At 45.6% G+C, this 16,076-nt stretch overlaps 1 protein-coding gene across 2 annotated transcripts; it reads right to left on the reverse strand.

Annotated features, from left to right (window-relative positions):
- Positions 1-115: 115 nt before the first annotated feature.
- On the reverse strand, positions 116-15,877 carry swt1 (SWT1 RNA endoribonuclease homolog). Of its 2 annotated transcripts, XM_076151341.1 has the most exons (22): positions 15,644-15,877; positions 14,725-14,749; positions 14,358-14,434; positions 14,204-14,283; positions 13,562-13,637; positions 13,410-13,480; positions 13,199-13,280; positions 13,049-13,116; positions 12,109-12,943; positions 11,880-12,009; positions 11,694-11,795; positions 11,382-11,573; positions 10,892-10,985; positions 10,176-10,429; positions 9,774-9,931; positions 9,556-9,694; positions 7,917-8,062; positions 7,694-7,830; positions 7,463-7,615; positions 5,755-5,821; positions 5,570-5,637; positions 116-1,285 (listed from the first exon to the last, which is right to left on the reverse strand). In XM_076151341.1, exons 3-22 carry the CDS (start codon positions 14,427-14,429, stop codon positions 1,183-1,185), a joined length of 3,027 nt encoding a protein of 1,008 aa, XP_076007456.1. In that variant the 5' UTR covers positions 14,430-14,434; positions 14,725-14,749; positions 15,644-15,877; the 3' UTR covers positions 116-1,182. The 2 variants fall into 2 exon arrangements, with proteins under 2 accessions (XP_076007456.1, XP_076007457.1); XM_076151342.1 differs by lacking the exons at positions 116-1,285; positions 5,570-5,637; positions 5,755-5,821; ... (1 more) ...; positions 7,694-7,830; positions 7,917-8,062 and adding exons at positions 8,715-9,279; positions 9,310-9,431.
- Positions 15,878-16,076: the final 199 nt, after the last annotated feature.

Here is a 16,076-nt window from a genome sequence, read left to right on the forward strand (position 1 = left end):
ACCTCATGACATCGGTGACTCATGAGGTCAGCCACCCACTGTAATCTATGCTCACACCTGATAAGAGAAACCAAGAACATGGGCCATATGTTGGACACCCAAAGGGGTCCGGTCCAGAATAACCACAACACATCCAACTCCAATAAGTCATGTGTTTAAACAAGAGGGTCAAGATCTTAATGTATTGTGGAAACTGAAAACAAAAGCAAAAATAAAGCAAGATACAGTGTATACATTTATTATTGCTTGGATAATTTCCACCAATTCAGGTTGCTCTGTATTTCTAAAACGAGAACTAAATTAAATGACCTGGAGGATGATGTCACTTTGGCAGCACTGAGTGTGAGTCAGTGTCTGAATTAAACATTTGAGACACGAGACAGGAAGTAGAGTGACCTGCCGCCTCCTGCCTGACGTCTGAAGCTTTTAGCCGCTCACTATGTCACAGCAGCAGCAGAAGGTGTAATCCCAACCCGTCTGTTGTCATCACCTGGGCTCTAATCCCCTTATTCACCCACGCAGTCAGTCAGTCAGTCACACACACATGCGTGGGTAGGTCACTATCTCACACACACACACACACACACTGCACAGCAGAGTGTTTGATGAACCTGTATGAAATGCATCAGTTTACAGTCTAAAGAGCCTGAGTTACTGTAATCAGTCTTCAAATTACAAGACACATTTTTCGAAATAAAAGCTTTCCACTGTGCTTCCAAATAGAAATGAATGGAAGTACAGAGTGTTACAGATTCCCGTAACAGCATCAGGCACATTTAGTTTTTATTAACAAATAACTTTTGACTTCAATTAGACTACAATTGACTTCATTTAAATAACGGAAAACAAAATATTTCATGTCCATAAATGTGTTTATAAAACTAGGATTTGTAAAATAAATCTTTAAAAAAATTACAACGTTGAACTTGAAATAAAAACAAACTAACAAACTGAACACTTTTCAAACACACACAAGGCACAAACACTCATTCAGCAGGGAAAACAGAACAATATCCCCCACATAATTGTATAAAAGCAAATAAAACACGATAAAAGGTAAACAGGGTCTGTGGCAAATGCTACTTTGCCTGATGCCTTCAGCTTTTACATCAAGTAAAGAAAGTCAATGTGTTTCAAAGGCGTGCGGTGAGCTAGTGTGCAAACATCCTCATACTGCTCCGGTCAGGAAGATGTGCCGTGAAGTCTTTGACCTACAGCTTGAGCGCAACAATCCAGGGAAGCTTTGACCTCCAGCAACTGGTTCCCTCCGATACACAGCTTCTCCCTGCCCATGCAAACCACACAGCACGTTACATCCAGACACACACACGGGGGGAGAGAAAGCCGAAAGGATGAAAACTGGTTGAGCCACGAGTCAATAAAGTGAAAGTATTAAAAACACACACACACACACACACACACACACACACACACACACACACACACACACACACACACACACACACACACACACACACACACACACACACACACACACACACACACACACACACACACACACACACACACACACACACACACACACGTATCAAGAATAGGTCATGATGGGATTTTTTTTTTTACAATGTGTGTATTGTGTCACAAAACATATTCATCCAGAACAGCAGCCTCATCTTCTGTTAATGCATCAAGTCAGTGTTGGGATATATTACAACATTCTATAGCCCTAATAAAGGATGCCATCAATGAGAGCGGCTGTTCGTCATGGTAACGTACAGCCATTTTGTGAGTGTCACTCACTCCTCAAGCATGGTGATATATCTTTGACAAGCGTCAATCTGATGTCTTATTTCGGCTCACTTTCCTGTAGGTGAGCTAAGAATGTTCTCTCTGTGTGTGGCAGGATTCGACAAATAAAGGAGTCTACTTCAGCAGAAATGCGGCAGCAACATCTGGGATGACGGTGCAGTTTTGTGTTTGGTTCCGTTTATCATGGGACTGCACAAATAGCCGTGTCAGGGTGATGGCAGCCAGCAGGATGTGTGTCTTTTCCTGTTTTGTTTCACTTGGTGTTGAACAGCAAAAAACGCCTCCAAGCTCACAACAAACGGTCTGGTTTAATGTCCACTTCCTGTTGTACTATGTGGATGAATGAAATGCCTCTTCACTCACACATGCGCATCTCGACGCCTAAATGTTGTTCAGAACAGAATGTACTGGTGAGACACAATGGAGCTTCTGTGTGCAGCTCCCCAGCAGGCCCGGGCTTTAAAAGCACCTTTCTGCAGCATGCACACGGCTATCCAGCCAAATGACATCATCTGCTTTAAATGCCATCATATACAGTGCAGCTCCATGCCATTACTAACACACAGGCTAACCAATCCGTCACAACCAATTGTGTCTTCATCTGAAGTACACACACACACACAAACGGGCTGCTGCAGTCTAGGCAACGGCTCCTTAGCAGCAGAGACACTGAGGGCGCTTGTTGCTTGTTTGTTTCCTCCTCTGCTTTGTTTCCATTGGAGCGTTACATAACTGTGGAAGAGAGAAAGAGCAAAGGAAGACTGGACTCCACCGCCTGCTGCTGCCGCCTCCTCCTCCTCTCTTTACCCGACTTCACGCTTCCTCATCCAATCATGAGGCTGTTGAACCATTGTACACATCTGACATCACCTATGTTGGTGTGTGTGTGTGTGGACAGAGGAAGTGTTCCTCCTGTCATGTGCTCCCTGATACGACACCCTGCTCCTGTCAGAAGGCATCACAGCTGTTACATAAAGACACATTGGACTTTGAGTTGTCACAAAAAAAAGGCAATGACGCACTCAGACTGTGTGTGTGCGCTCGCTCACTGACCCAGAACCACAATGTACACAAAGTGCGAGCCGGGTTACTTCTTTTGTATGCGTTATTAACATCAAACAGGAGACAGAGCCACGTGAGGCTATGACATAACAACAGCTGTTACCCAACGCTTACTTTCAGATCCATTTTTGAAAGAAAAGCACCAATTTGATCAGCTTTCTTTCCAGTACAATGAAGAAGCCACTGTGCCCTCATGAGTCACCGCCACAGAGAACGACTCTTTGTCTCTGCAGCCTGATGCCCAATATCAGTCTTAACACGTACAAGGACACAAATTGGAACAATGACACTACAGAATACTAATCAAATATCAAAATCCAAGAAAGATTTTTGTGTTAAAATGTGTTAAAACGTGTCGTTGGAAACAGGCCTCAGGTCCCTTTAGAGACAAATACACACACACACACACACACACACAACAGCATTACAGACATGTTTCTGCATTACAACGTGAAATTTTGAGCCATTTTGAAGCAAAGCAATCTAGCTGAACGGTGAACAGGTGCGTCTGGAGAGCCCGGGCCGGTTTGAACGTGTTTGAGCTACGAGGACATTCTTAACCACACTGTGCACCTGCAACTACTGAGATAATATTACACTTTAAATGTTCGGGGGGCGAGTGTCTCAGTTGATAGATGAGAAGTTTCTTTGGCTTGTGCCGTTTTTCCAGTTTGAACCATGTGCCGCTTCAGGCAGGTTGCAGTTCTCTTCTGGGATTCATGTTTGACTAAGTAATTGGTAATTGCCGTTTCAATATTATGAAAGAAGATAATGTAGACGGGGCGACCGCAGAAGATAAGGAAGTGTTGTTTAAAAGTTTTGCCTGAGAGGGTGAATTATGTAAGACTAATGATATGCAGGTTAAACACTTAATGCAAAGGAAAAAGCACCAGCGGCAAAAGCTCATATTCATGTATTTACAAACTAAAAGGCTCATACATATATAGGTTTCTATGCAGCTTATCTGATGTCTAAATGCGGTCCGCAGCTCGGTGCACGTCCCTGGTAAAGACTCCCTGAGGCCTTACATAACACATGACATCACTGCGCCGCAGAGAGAGAGAACAGAAATCAAATATTTAACAGCGCGGATTGAGCACTTGTTGTTAAGTAAGTAAGTAAACCCGGCTCACTTCACAGTCGACTCGGCCGTATCTTTCACCTGTGACCACATTTGAAATAAAAGCCGGAATAAACAAACCCCACAGCTGCTCCACAAAGTGACACAGCAGATTTAGATTTATTCTCTAATGCTGAATAAAAGCTTTACTTAATCACTATTCTAGGGAAGGAATTAGTGCTTGGAAACGCAGGGGAATAAAAACGTTTCTATCGTCTTTTTAAGGAGGTTTATGAATGAAAACATGGCCGACAAACTGATGGCGATGGAATCAAATCCTCAGGGTGTATTTGTTCCGCTTGTGGAGAAAGTCAAAAGTGATCAGAGGCAGGCAGACGGTCACACGCAGACACACAGCGGGCACACTCGATGCTTTGGAAATAGATCATCTGTTGAATAACCAGAAGTGTGGTTTGTTTCCATGGCAGCAGCCAAGTTCAACCCGCGGTCATAAATTCGGCAGAAGCTCATCGCTGAAGAACCAAATGATGGCCCGCACGCGTGTGTTGAGCCCTGTTTACATTTGCTTTCGTTAGCTTTTTTTTCGCTTCAATTTTGGCATTAAAGCTAGATTGTAACGAAACAAGAAAGCCCTTAATATTCTAATTGCAAAGCAGGAAAGTGGGGGCGACGATAAGAGATTAAATCAGAGCTGTTCACTGTTCAGAGTCTGCAGTATATTGAACAAACCATCGAAGTTTCAAACTGCTGATTGGGTCTAAACACAGCACCTGTTTGGATCTTTACAAACTGACTGAAATCTGTCAAACTGTTCAAACCTGTTTAGTCTTCTAGGTTAGAGGTTAAAGTCCCATCATACCTATGCTACTCATTACTACTCACAACCGAAACAATGTGTGTGTGTGTGTGTGTGTGTGTGTGTGTGTGTGTGTGTGTGTAAAAAGGTGACAGATCTGAGCTCCATCTGAACAAAAGATAATGATGGGTTTGTAACAAATGTGGGGACTGTTTGGAATCGTTTGCATGGTGACGTTCATTGTCCCGGCGCTGCTGGGGGCATCCAAGAGAGTTCCAAGGACTCTAATGACGCTGGAATTCAAACGCTCCGACCTGCCTGGACATGTCGCAACGGCGCGCACAAGAATGTGGTCCGGTGGACGGTTATATTGAGTGATTAACAGCGAGAACACACTGAAACAAACCTAAAAAAACGTTACGACACACACACATCTTCAACGAACACAAGACCAGTCGTACTTTTTCACATGGGTGTCAAGTTCTCTTTGCTGCTATCCAGGAAAAGGCTCAAAAGGACGGTGAGGTTTCGTACAATTTGTGTGGTGTGCTATAAAAGAGACAAAGTGCGGTGGGCTCATCTGCAAAGAGTGGGAACCCATTAAGAGATGGAGGCGGCATAGGCTTCATTTGTGCGATTGTTTGGTATCTGTCCTTGTATGAAAGAGTTTAAACAAATAGAAAAACAGAACGTCTGACCCAGATAACCAATCAGATCAAAGTCTTCCTTGAATGCCTTACGAGCTCCTGAAATTCCTGAACTTATCACTAATTAGGTTAATGATCACTAGGTTGTAAAACAGCTGTGTGTGTTTTAGTGTGTGTGTCTGTGTGTGGTGGGGGGGCACGTGTGTGTTCTACCTGTATTCTTCCTGTGAAAAACAATCCAGCAGATCTCGGGCTGTCAATCTGGGATCCACGGTAACGATCTGAAAGACAACAGGGGATGTGGACAGAAGACAGCGGGTCAGCGAGACGTGATGAAGGTCCACAGCCTTCGTTTTAAGGTGGAATTTTCATTGTGATTGGTGTCAAATAGCACCGACCTCGCAAGAGTGAATGAAGCCGAGCAGTGCTTGGACGTCAGGTAGACCGGCGGCTGAGGACAGGACGCTGTGCGGGACAAAAGACATGAATTAGAGATGAACGCAGTCCCGTGTGACGCATAAGGGGCTGTGACATCATGCGTGTCAGAGAGAAAGTGAGCCTGGGGTTAATCTACACACACACACGTCCTATATACTGTTACTGAGTGTGTCTACCCAACCATCTATATCGCGCACACACACACACACACACACACACACACACACACACACACACACACACACACACACACACACACACACACACACACACACACACACACACACACACACACACACACACACACACACACACACACACACACACACACACACACACACACACACTCTCTGAATGATCCATATCTGCCGTCCAGAGAGAGAGAGAGAGAGGAAGATGGAGCCACGTAAACTACCAATAAACACACATGGAAATAGGTCTGGCCGTCTCCTTGGCAACTACACGGGTGCAGCCTCAAGCCCACATGCATAGCAGCTAGGAGCGTGTAGTAAACAAGACGCAGATACACGAGGCAGGAGGGGGCGAAATGCAAATCTGTCACGTTAAAAAGCTCCATCATTTCAATTTGAGGCACGTCAGGAAATCATGTGTGACGGGAACGCAAAGTCCTTCTGTAGTGTGTAAGCAGTAGTGTGTGAGGAGTTCAGAGTCGTGGGGATGAAACAGAAATGTGCCCTTTAGTGTCATAGATACCCGACTTCAAAGTGACGACGATCGATGATGGATCAACTCCCAACACATCTGATGTTTGTGAGATGTTCTGTGTGTGTGTGTGTGAGTGAGAGTGAGCGAGTGGGTGTGAAGGGTTGACCGTAAAGAGTGTGAATGAGTTTCAGATGCCAACGCGAGCTCGGGCACGTACGCTGGAAAACAGGCAGCTGAGTCCAAGGGGACGACGGTGACGTTTATATCTGGGAAAAGTACATGGAGAGATAAAAGACAGAGCTGCCCGCCGCCGCCGCCGTCACATGGGGCAGGAGATAAGGCCGATCTAGAAGGTCAAGCACATTACAAGTCCTGACCAATACCCACTGACGACCAGACTGGCACGCCAAGACACACACACACGCACACACACACAGAGGTAAAGACAGGACAAGGCCACTTTAAAGGGCAAAAGAGGCGAGAACGAGAGAGAGGAAAGGTCAAATCAGAGGGTTCAGAGAAGACCAACAAGCTCAGGAGATAAATGAGATCATTACGGTGAAGAAGAAGAAGAAGAAGGAGAAGAAGAGGAAGAAGGAGCACCAAGGAAGCGATGCAGATGACTTGCTGCTCTCTGACACTTTCACTCATTTGTAAGGAAGGCTAAAGTGTTACGAGCTCAAACCCAGACGGCCGCATTAAAAACAATAAATCATTCGCCGTAGGGAACGCGGTGGTCGGAAGCCGGCGAGGCAGAACAAGCAGAGGAACGTCTACACTCAGTGTGTTCCAGAGTACATACGGCGTGTTGACAGGCAAGGCGAGGCAGAAGGAGGCAATTTACACGTCTTAATAAATCAAATGACAATCTCTGTTACCTGACATGGACGTACTTCACATATTCACCACCTCACACTCCGCATTATTAATTTGGCTTTGATTGCAGTACAAGTGTGTGTAAACATACGGATAGGGAGCAGCGATGGGAGGAAGCTGAGGTACCTGCTGAAGGCTTGGAGCAGCAGTGACACCAAGGATGACAGGTTGTGCAAACAGGTCAGAGCATCCTGTGGCGGCGGAGGAGGCGGAGCTCCCGAAGCCTCCACGCTCTGCCCGCTCTGGGGGTCGAAGCACAGAGCTTCAAACAGCGCCGACCTAGAACAGGACAGAGAAGATCAGGACTCAGTCTGGACCGCTTCACAGTCATGATGTCGTATCTTCACCTTCTCGCACCTCAGCTCGTTCATGTTGGACCACATGTTCTCAAACAACAGCCACACGTCCCGGTGAGACACTGGAGCCGACGCGTCTTCTTCCTCTTCATCACCGTCGTCGTTCATGATGACGTCACAGGCGGTTGGGGATTCCTCCTGTTGCGCAAAGAGACGTCACTGTTACACAATAACAACGCATCCTGCTGTCAGGGGGTTGATCTTCATACGTGCTGTGAGCTGACCCGAGGTTTGGGTTGGAGTCGGTGGAGGATGTCTTCCAGTAGGCAGAGGACACCGGGGACACGGCCGGAGCGTCTCTCAAACACCTTCAGGAACTCCTTGGCCTCCCACACAGCCTCCAACGTAGTGCACAACTCTACAGTTTTATCTGAAAGACACAGTTGAACCATCAGATCAATGCACCCATACACACATGATGACACACACACACACACACATATATAAACACAGCAGACACACTTTGATGACATATTTTCCTTATTTAAACCAGAGAGGTGTCAAATTGTGTTCTGTATTATACATAACAGTTACATAAACACTGAAGTGTGTGTTAAGTGTCGCACTTTTTGTCTAACTCTGTAAAATAGGATGAGGAAGACAGAAGACAAAGACAAAGACAGACCACATTTCTGTCAATATGAGTCCTCCCAAGTAAAGCCACACACACAAACACGCACGCACGCGGGCCAGACCAGGAAAAGGCAGCAGTACTTTTCCACTCCTAGATTTCCTCTCACACAGTCCGTCACTACTACCCTCCCTTCCCTCCTCCTCCCCCCACTCCTGAGTCCTGGCACAGAGCTGTCCGTGTGTGTGTGTGTGTGTGTGTGTGTGTGTGTGTGTGTGTGTGTGTGTGTGTGTGTGTGTAATGCCATGGAACCAATGATCAACAAAAAAGCAACACATACATTATTTCAGCATCGACTTTCTTATATCTGGATTAAAGACACAGCAGGGCCGACTGGACATTAGACCCCCTCCTCCCCCTGACCCACACCCCCCTCATACATATGGACAAAGACAAATGAGCTCAACCCTGTAAGCATAACATAATGTGATTACATCCAGGAGCTGCAGTGGAGCAACTCAGCATCTTTCTGACACACATTTAAACGTCCTGTTTTAGCAGATGACCTGATTCTCTATATAGTTCTGTAGGGCTCTAGCACAACACACACACACACACACACACACACACACACACACACACACACACACACACACACACACACACACACACACACACACACACACACACACACACACACACACACACACACACACACACACACACACACACACACTTGCGTTTGTAGGGATGACTCAGTCTTCACTGCTGAGCACAACAAAACATAGATTTCTCTTGGTATATGAGGTCATCATGACACAACCGCAGCATCACTTTAGGTTTGTGTGAGTTAGCAGGAAGAGAATAGCAGCTCGGTCCTGAAGCTGTCGTTTCTAATCACATCTCTCAAATCTGCGTTCAAATCAATACAGAGCTCTTAGGCCGCAGCTTAGCTTTACTGTACAGAAGTGAACGACGTTTGAGGCCTCGTTCAAAGCTGGAATGGCAAACTTGATCTAGTCACGCTGTCTGACATTTTCTGGCACATTCCAAATGTTTCCTCGCGGTTGTAAGTTCAGGAACGTGCCGGAGGGACAACGTGAGAGAAGCAGGAGAGAGTCAGGTGTGACAGGAGACACTATGTCCAACCTGTACGGCATCGGCTGTTCTGTCACACACACACACACACACACACACACACACACACACACACACACACACACACGTTCGAGCGGCGTTAGTACACAGGCAAAAGCTGCTGACCTTTCACTGCCCACACACTCACTGTGTACCTGATTTGAAGAAATCAATGAGATTTGAGACGGTTTGCTGGCTCGTCCGCGGGGCGACGAAGCCAAACACAGCAATCCAGTGCTTTTTAAGACACTGCAGGATGTCTACAAGCGTCCAGGGCGGCTTTATATAAACTATCTGTGTGAAGAAAAACAAACACAGAATGAGAAAATGATCTTAATCTTTCAGAAACTATAAATACAATAACTAGTTTCACCTCTAACCACAGCTCATCGTAGGCGGCCTTCATTTCCACCTCCAGGACGTCGGACAGCGCCTCCCGCAGGCAGACCTCCAGCTCAGAGACACACGTGCTAAGCTCTCTGCTCCTCTGCTGCTCCTCCTCAGGCGTTCCTTTGCTGGGCCACACGCTGTCTGTGATCAGATACATCATCAAACTGATTGATTAAGGCATATTCTCCTAAGACCCTGTGTCCTCATATGGGGACATTACATTTTTCGTCAGTGTGCTTAATTTAAACCTGTTGTCCTCATATCTGGACATTTTCCCTACCCCCTACATATCACATAGTGTGTGTGTGTGTGTGTGTGTGTATATGTATCATCACATAATTGCTGCAGAATAACAGAGGTAGTTTCCTGTTAAACACTGGCTCACCATTTTGTATCGGCCCTACAGGAAGATGTGTTACGTTAGATGTGCTCTGCCGCTGGCTTTGTGTTCTCGGTGTGCAGCTCTGGCTCATGATTGGTGCGGGAGCCTGTGCGTTGGCGTGAAGAAGCATGGAAGTCTGAATGCATTGTGAGGCGAGGACGCCATTGCTGGAGCTCACAGATTCCCTCTCTAAATCAGTCTTGGAGGAGGCCTTGACCCCGCTCAGCAGGGCCTTGCTGCATAGGTTCTTATCGTTGCTATAGAGGAGAGAAGGAAACGAGGAATGACATCATGACAGACTGATTCATTTGACTGACAGTGAATCCTGGACTGTTTAAGTATCGGTACAACACTTACACAATGTGTTACCATCCATTTTTTTTTATGGATGGAGAGAAATATAGCAAAAGAAAGAAGATTGACAGATAATATGAAGCCATTCGTCCTACGTGTGCAGAAATATTCCTAAAGACAAAATTCCTAGCTCAGCGTGTCCATTCTTCCCCCGTGACTCTGTGTGTGCCTGACTCTCTTTATCTCATCCCAAACTGGAACTATCTGGCTGGACCGACTCATAGTCACATGCATGTGCATTATTTGCAAAGGACACACAAACACACACACACACACACACACAAACACAAACACTGCAGCAGAACAGCACAGCGCAGCATTAAGAGTGTGTGGCTGTGGACTGGGGGGAGAGAGAAAGGACTCACGTGCACAGGATGAGAGCGCATTCTGGGTACAGACCCTGGTACTGCAGGCAGCACTGCAGCACTCGGTCATCATTACTCTCAGCATGCAGACCATCTGAGGACAAGGAGGTGCAGACACAAAGAGTGAGACACAGACACAGAGAGAGGGAGCGAGCGAGAGAGAGGGAGAGGGAGAGGGAGAGAGGGAGGGAGAACATTCCATAGCTGGAACAAAGAGATCCAGGCTTACTTTATACTACCTACACACAATGTACTTTGTGTTTTACAGACAGAGAGTGAGACACAAAGACATCACACAAAAACAGAAAGAGAGGGACATTTCAGGTCCCTGTCACGAGAGAAAGAGAGAGACGCCGGTAAATCTTTAGAGACTCCCAGTAGTTAGATGTCCTACTTCAACATTTAAGATATAAGCTAATTGTTGATTCTCGGAGAAGAGATACTAAACTCATGGGTGCTTCCCTTTAGATCCACTGACATCCACACTCACTGCTGCTGTGTGCGGCCTGCTGCATGGACTGGCCCCAGAGACGAGGCTCCTGCCTGGTCAGACAGTTGTAGATGTATGAGATGGCAGGGGAGGCCAGGTGAGCTACGGAACCTGAGAGGCTCTTCCCCATCTTGAGGTAATCCAGCTCCTGCAGCACCACCCAGGGGATCAGGAGCACAGGGAAGCCCAGCGCTGACCAACGGAGGGCAGAGAGACATGTTCTTAGATGAGGTTTGTGAAATAAGGACATACTGTGTAACTTTGACAACCCTGTGATCAATACTGGGCGCTCAAATATATCAATATAAAAACCTCCAAGGCCGTGAGTTTGGATCTTCTTCACATAATCCAGGTGAGAGAGGAGGATGTTGGTGTCCAGAATGAGGATTAACTCCTGCTGAAGAGACTGTTTGCCTGCAACAAAACACACAACACACTGAACGTTGAAGGAGGTGAAACATGAACACTAAAGTCTCTCTCCAGTTCAGGAACACTCACACTGTGTGCTGGTGTTTCCCTCTTCTGGAGGGTCTATGACCATAGAGGTGAGCTCTCCATAGCTCTGCATCACGTCCATCTCCAGGGTCTTCTCAAAGCGAGCCAGCTGCAGCTCTTCAACCACTTGCTTCTACAAAATATATATTCATAAAAACATGTTTAACTGTACTGTGTTTGTGAAATTATGATAAATAAAATAATGCATAAGGTAACAGTGTATGTTTTATACCTGATCATCCCTGTGGACGGTGTTGGTACTGCACTGTGTTGGCTGCTGGCCTGACAGAGATGAGCTCTTATCTTGTCCTTCACATTGAACCTGAGGTGTGGAACTTGCATGGCTGCGAAAAGGTCGGGCGGTTTCCTGCTTAGTGTTGTTTCCTGAGACCACAGGCTTTGGAAGCTCTGGAGGCTCCGGCGGCTCTGGAGGCTCCGGACGCTGCACAGGCTTCGGAAGCTGCACAGGCTTCGGAGTCTTAACAGTCTCACGTGTGCAACTTCTGTTTGCAGAAACACCTCGATGACCAAACCCCCCGAGTGGCTGCAGTGTTGCCTTCTTTGGTATCTTGAAGCTCAGAGGACGAGCTGCAGTGAGGGGACATGGCTTCTTGGATGTGTGTGCAGACTTAGCTGGCGTATCTGATGTGACGCTCCCTGGTTTTGTAGTGGAAAGCTCGGAGTCGCAGTCTGAGGTAGTGTGTTTGTCTGAGGTGGGGGGCCGCTGTATGCTGGTGCTGGAGGACGTCTTCGCCCCTGTACACTGGCTCTCTTTATCTTTCAGATTCTGTTTCTGCTGCTCCAGGAGCTTCTTCTTCTCCAGGCTCTTCAGTATTGATATGGAGCGTCCGACTAAGACGGGCACCCTGACGATGGTGTATTTCTCTGAAACATCAGGCTTCTTCTCTTTGGGTGCAAAGACGCTTACTGGCTTACTCACAGGCTTCTGCTCTGCTTCTCGTCTGTCTCGGCTGTAGTGAGCTTCTCTCATCGGGCGGCTGCTTTGGGAAACGTCCTTACTGCTACAAGAGGCACAAATTCCTTCTTTTTCCGGTTTTGTTGTACATCTTCAGGATAAGAAGCAGAAGAGAACAATGGAGTCTCACAGTGACAAATACTAAAACATTTATATCACCGCACAGCAACTGAGTGTTTGGTCACGTTTGCTTTACCCTTCATGTCTGCTGCTGTGCTGTCTCCTCTCAGCACTTGTGCAATTTCTGGTCCCATCTTTGGAAGCCTGAAAATAAACTCAGTCAATATGTTGTCATCAACACGCCGGCAACTGTTCTTCCCACAGAAACAAACCGCCACTTTGTCACCTTCTCATCCTCCTCCTCTCTGGATGGAGACTTCCTGCTGCTCCTTCTTGGGGACCTTTTTCTAATTTCTGGAGATTTTGTTCTGTTGAATAAATGGTGAAACATTACAGATGATTGTGTGTATCACTTATCCTCATTTCCTGCTGATCTGTAATGATGCACATCTACACGGTCCTGTATAGTGTGTTTTGTCCAGCACATGTACTTGTACCTGTGGTGTCTGCTGGAGTGTTGCCTCCTTTCAGCACTTGTGTGTTTCTTGGTCACGTCTCTCTTGGACGCCTGTAAATAAACTCATGTGAATAGCTTGTTGTGAGCTCAGTGAGGAACTCTTGACTGTTGATGACAGAAACACCTCCTCACCCTCTCATCTTCCTCCTCACTGGATGATGAGCGCAGCGTCTTGCTCCTCCTTTCTTTTGACCTTTCAGACATCTTCCTGTTAAGTTAAGAAAGTCTTAATCATTGCCATATACTAACTTTACATTTTCTAAACTGTGTCAGTTGGATCTCAGTGCATGATTCTAAGAAAAGCTTAGAATAGAAATGTGAATTGTTGTGGGAAATCTTTGATGGATTGATCAGGAAACAGTTGGATCGCAGTTGATATATTTTCAGAATAAGAGTAAACAGAATAGGTTCTGATAAGGAGGTTGATCAGTCAAACAGAGTTCAGAGAGTCTGGTGTTTGTAAAAATGCGGAATAGAAATGTGTATGTGTACATGTAACCACAAGTTTCCATTCCAGTCACAGAGCCTAATATCTCGCTGATGTTTGGTTTCATTCATTTGTTGTTGCAGGTCTCGGCTTTGTTACTTATGTGGAGGAATTCCTTTACGTCTAAACATCTGTTATCTGCTCTCTCCTCTCCCCTGTTACCTCCTGGATTCCGTTCTCATGCTGATATGGAACAGAATCTCAACTCCCAACAGCCTTGTTATGCCGTTTCATCAAGGTCAGCGTCCTTCTGAGAGAGACGAGCTCGTTAAAGCTTTATACTTCACCTGTCATGGCTGCTGCTGCTGCTGCTGTGGTGCCTCGTCTCAGAACTTCTGTGTTTCTTGGTAACATCGTCCTTGGAAGCCTGGAAACAAACTCATGTGAACAGCTTGTTGGGAGCTCAGTGTAGCATCTTGATCACATCTGCCACCTGCTCACCTTCTTAGCTTCCTCCTCACTTGACGATGAGGACAGCTTCTTTCTCTTTCTTTTTTTGGGCTTTGTAGACATTTTCCCTGTAGAGACAATGTTAAACATGACTTTCAGTAAAGACACAACAGAGAGGATTTCCAAATAATCACTTTAAATCTTCCAAATCGAATTTGGTAGTAAACTGTAATGCGCAGCAACAGACACAGGAATCGAAACTCCTAATATAACAGAATCTAGAACAGATCTGCTGTGTGAAGTGGTTCACATCAGCATGTAGTAGGATCTGACCGAGTTAGACAAAGAGCTGGGCCCTCTTTTACGCTTTATAGCATCGATTCACTCCCCAGTCAAAGAACATATAGATGGTACATACCTGAGATACGACTACAGGAAAGAGCCTGAAGGGAGAAAAAACAAAACAACCATCACTCAAACTCTGAACCAAAGCAAACACCAACTCAACTCTTTCCACATGTGTGAACCTCCACAGGACCTTCAAGCTCTTTACTTTTCTTTCCCTCAACTACAAATGTGTATATTGGTTTTATTACAAATTGTTTTCCAAAATTCTAGCTTTTGTTCATTGTGTTTTGTCCAGCACATGTACTTGTACCTGTGGTGTCTGCTGGAGTGTTGCCTCCTTTCAGCACTTGTGTGTTTCTTGGTCACGTCTTTCTTGGACGCCTGCAAATAAACTCATGTGAATAGCTTGTTGTGAGCTCAGTGAGGAACTCTTGACTGTTGATGACAGAAACACCTCCTCACCCTCTCATCTTCCTCTCATCTTCTTCACTCAAACTCTGAACCAAAGCAAACACCAACTCAACTCTTTCCACATGTGTGAACCTCCACAGGACCTTCAAACTCTTTACTTTTCTTTCCCTCAACTACAAATGTGTATATTGGTTTTATTACAAATTGTTTTCCAAAATTCTAGCTTTTGTTCATTCCTGATTTGAAATACTTTCATACCTAAATTACTAATGCAATTCTATCGTAAACCATCTGCGTTTATTTCCTACTAGTTTCATTCGTATCAAATCAATAACAGCCTCAAAAATCCCGTATCGATCAGCTCTAGTATCTAACAGAACAGCATGACATCGAAATGTAGCCTAGAATCAAACAATTAGCCTGCAACATTGTGCAAGAGTCCGAATATTGTGTTAATGTAACAACACACACTGTGTAATGAGAACAACATAGCAAGCGACCTGCCATTCAAATAAGATCACCTAATCAAAGCATGATCTTCTATTCATGTTCGCTATGTGAGTCATGTGTAAGCTTACTGGTACAGTGTCAGCACGCCGGAACCAAGCAGCGGAGCGGAGTTAGCAGACTGGAGTTTGCCGGAGAGAAACTCTTTTCTGGCGAGTCAACCGGGAAAATATATGTTTATTCACATATTCACTGTCTAAAAGGTTTGTGAGGAGGTTTCGTTCAGTCCTCGATTGAGAAGTAACGTCCAAAGTTGTCAATGTGTCTCCACTGCTATTGCGTTTCCGCCATTCAGCTGTTGTTTGACGTCACGCCTGTTTCCGGGTGATCCGGCTCCTTCAAAATAAAGGCTTATTTTAGACAAACTAAATTGAGTAAAAGTCAAGGCCGCCATTTATTTATTGTGATCGGTGGTGCACATACTATTTAATACCAGTAGTGCACTTATAGCTTATAGGAAAAGCTGGAGCTACTAACTCACTTATGTAGAACATAATATACCTG

The sequence above is a fragment of the Genypterus blacodes genome, unplaced genomic scaffold (assembly GCF_046128005.1).
Source record: "Genypterus blacodes isolate CSIRO-AG114 ecotype Tasmania unplaced genomic scaffold, CSIRO-AGI_Gbla_v1 ptg000054l_1, whole genome shotgun sequence".
In the NCBI taxonomy this organism is placed as follows: domain Eukaryota; kingdom Metazoa; phylum Chordata; class Actinopteri; order Ophidiiformes; family Ophidiidae; genus Genypterus; species Genypterus blacodes.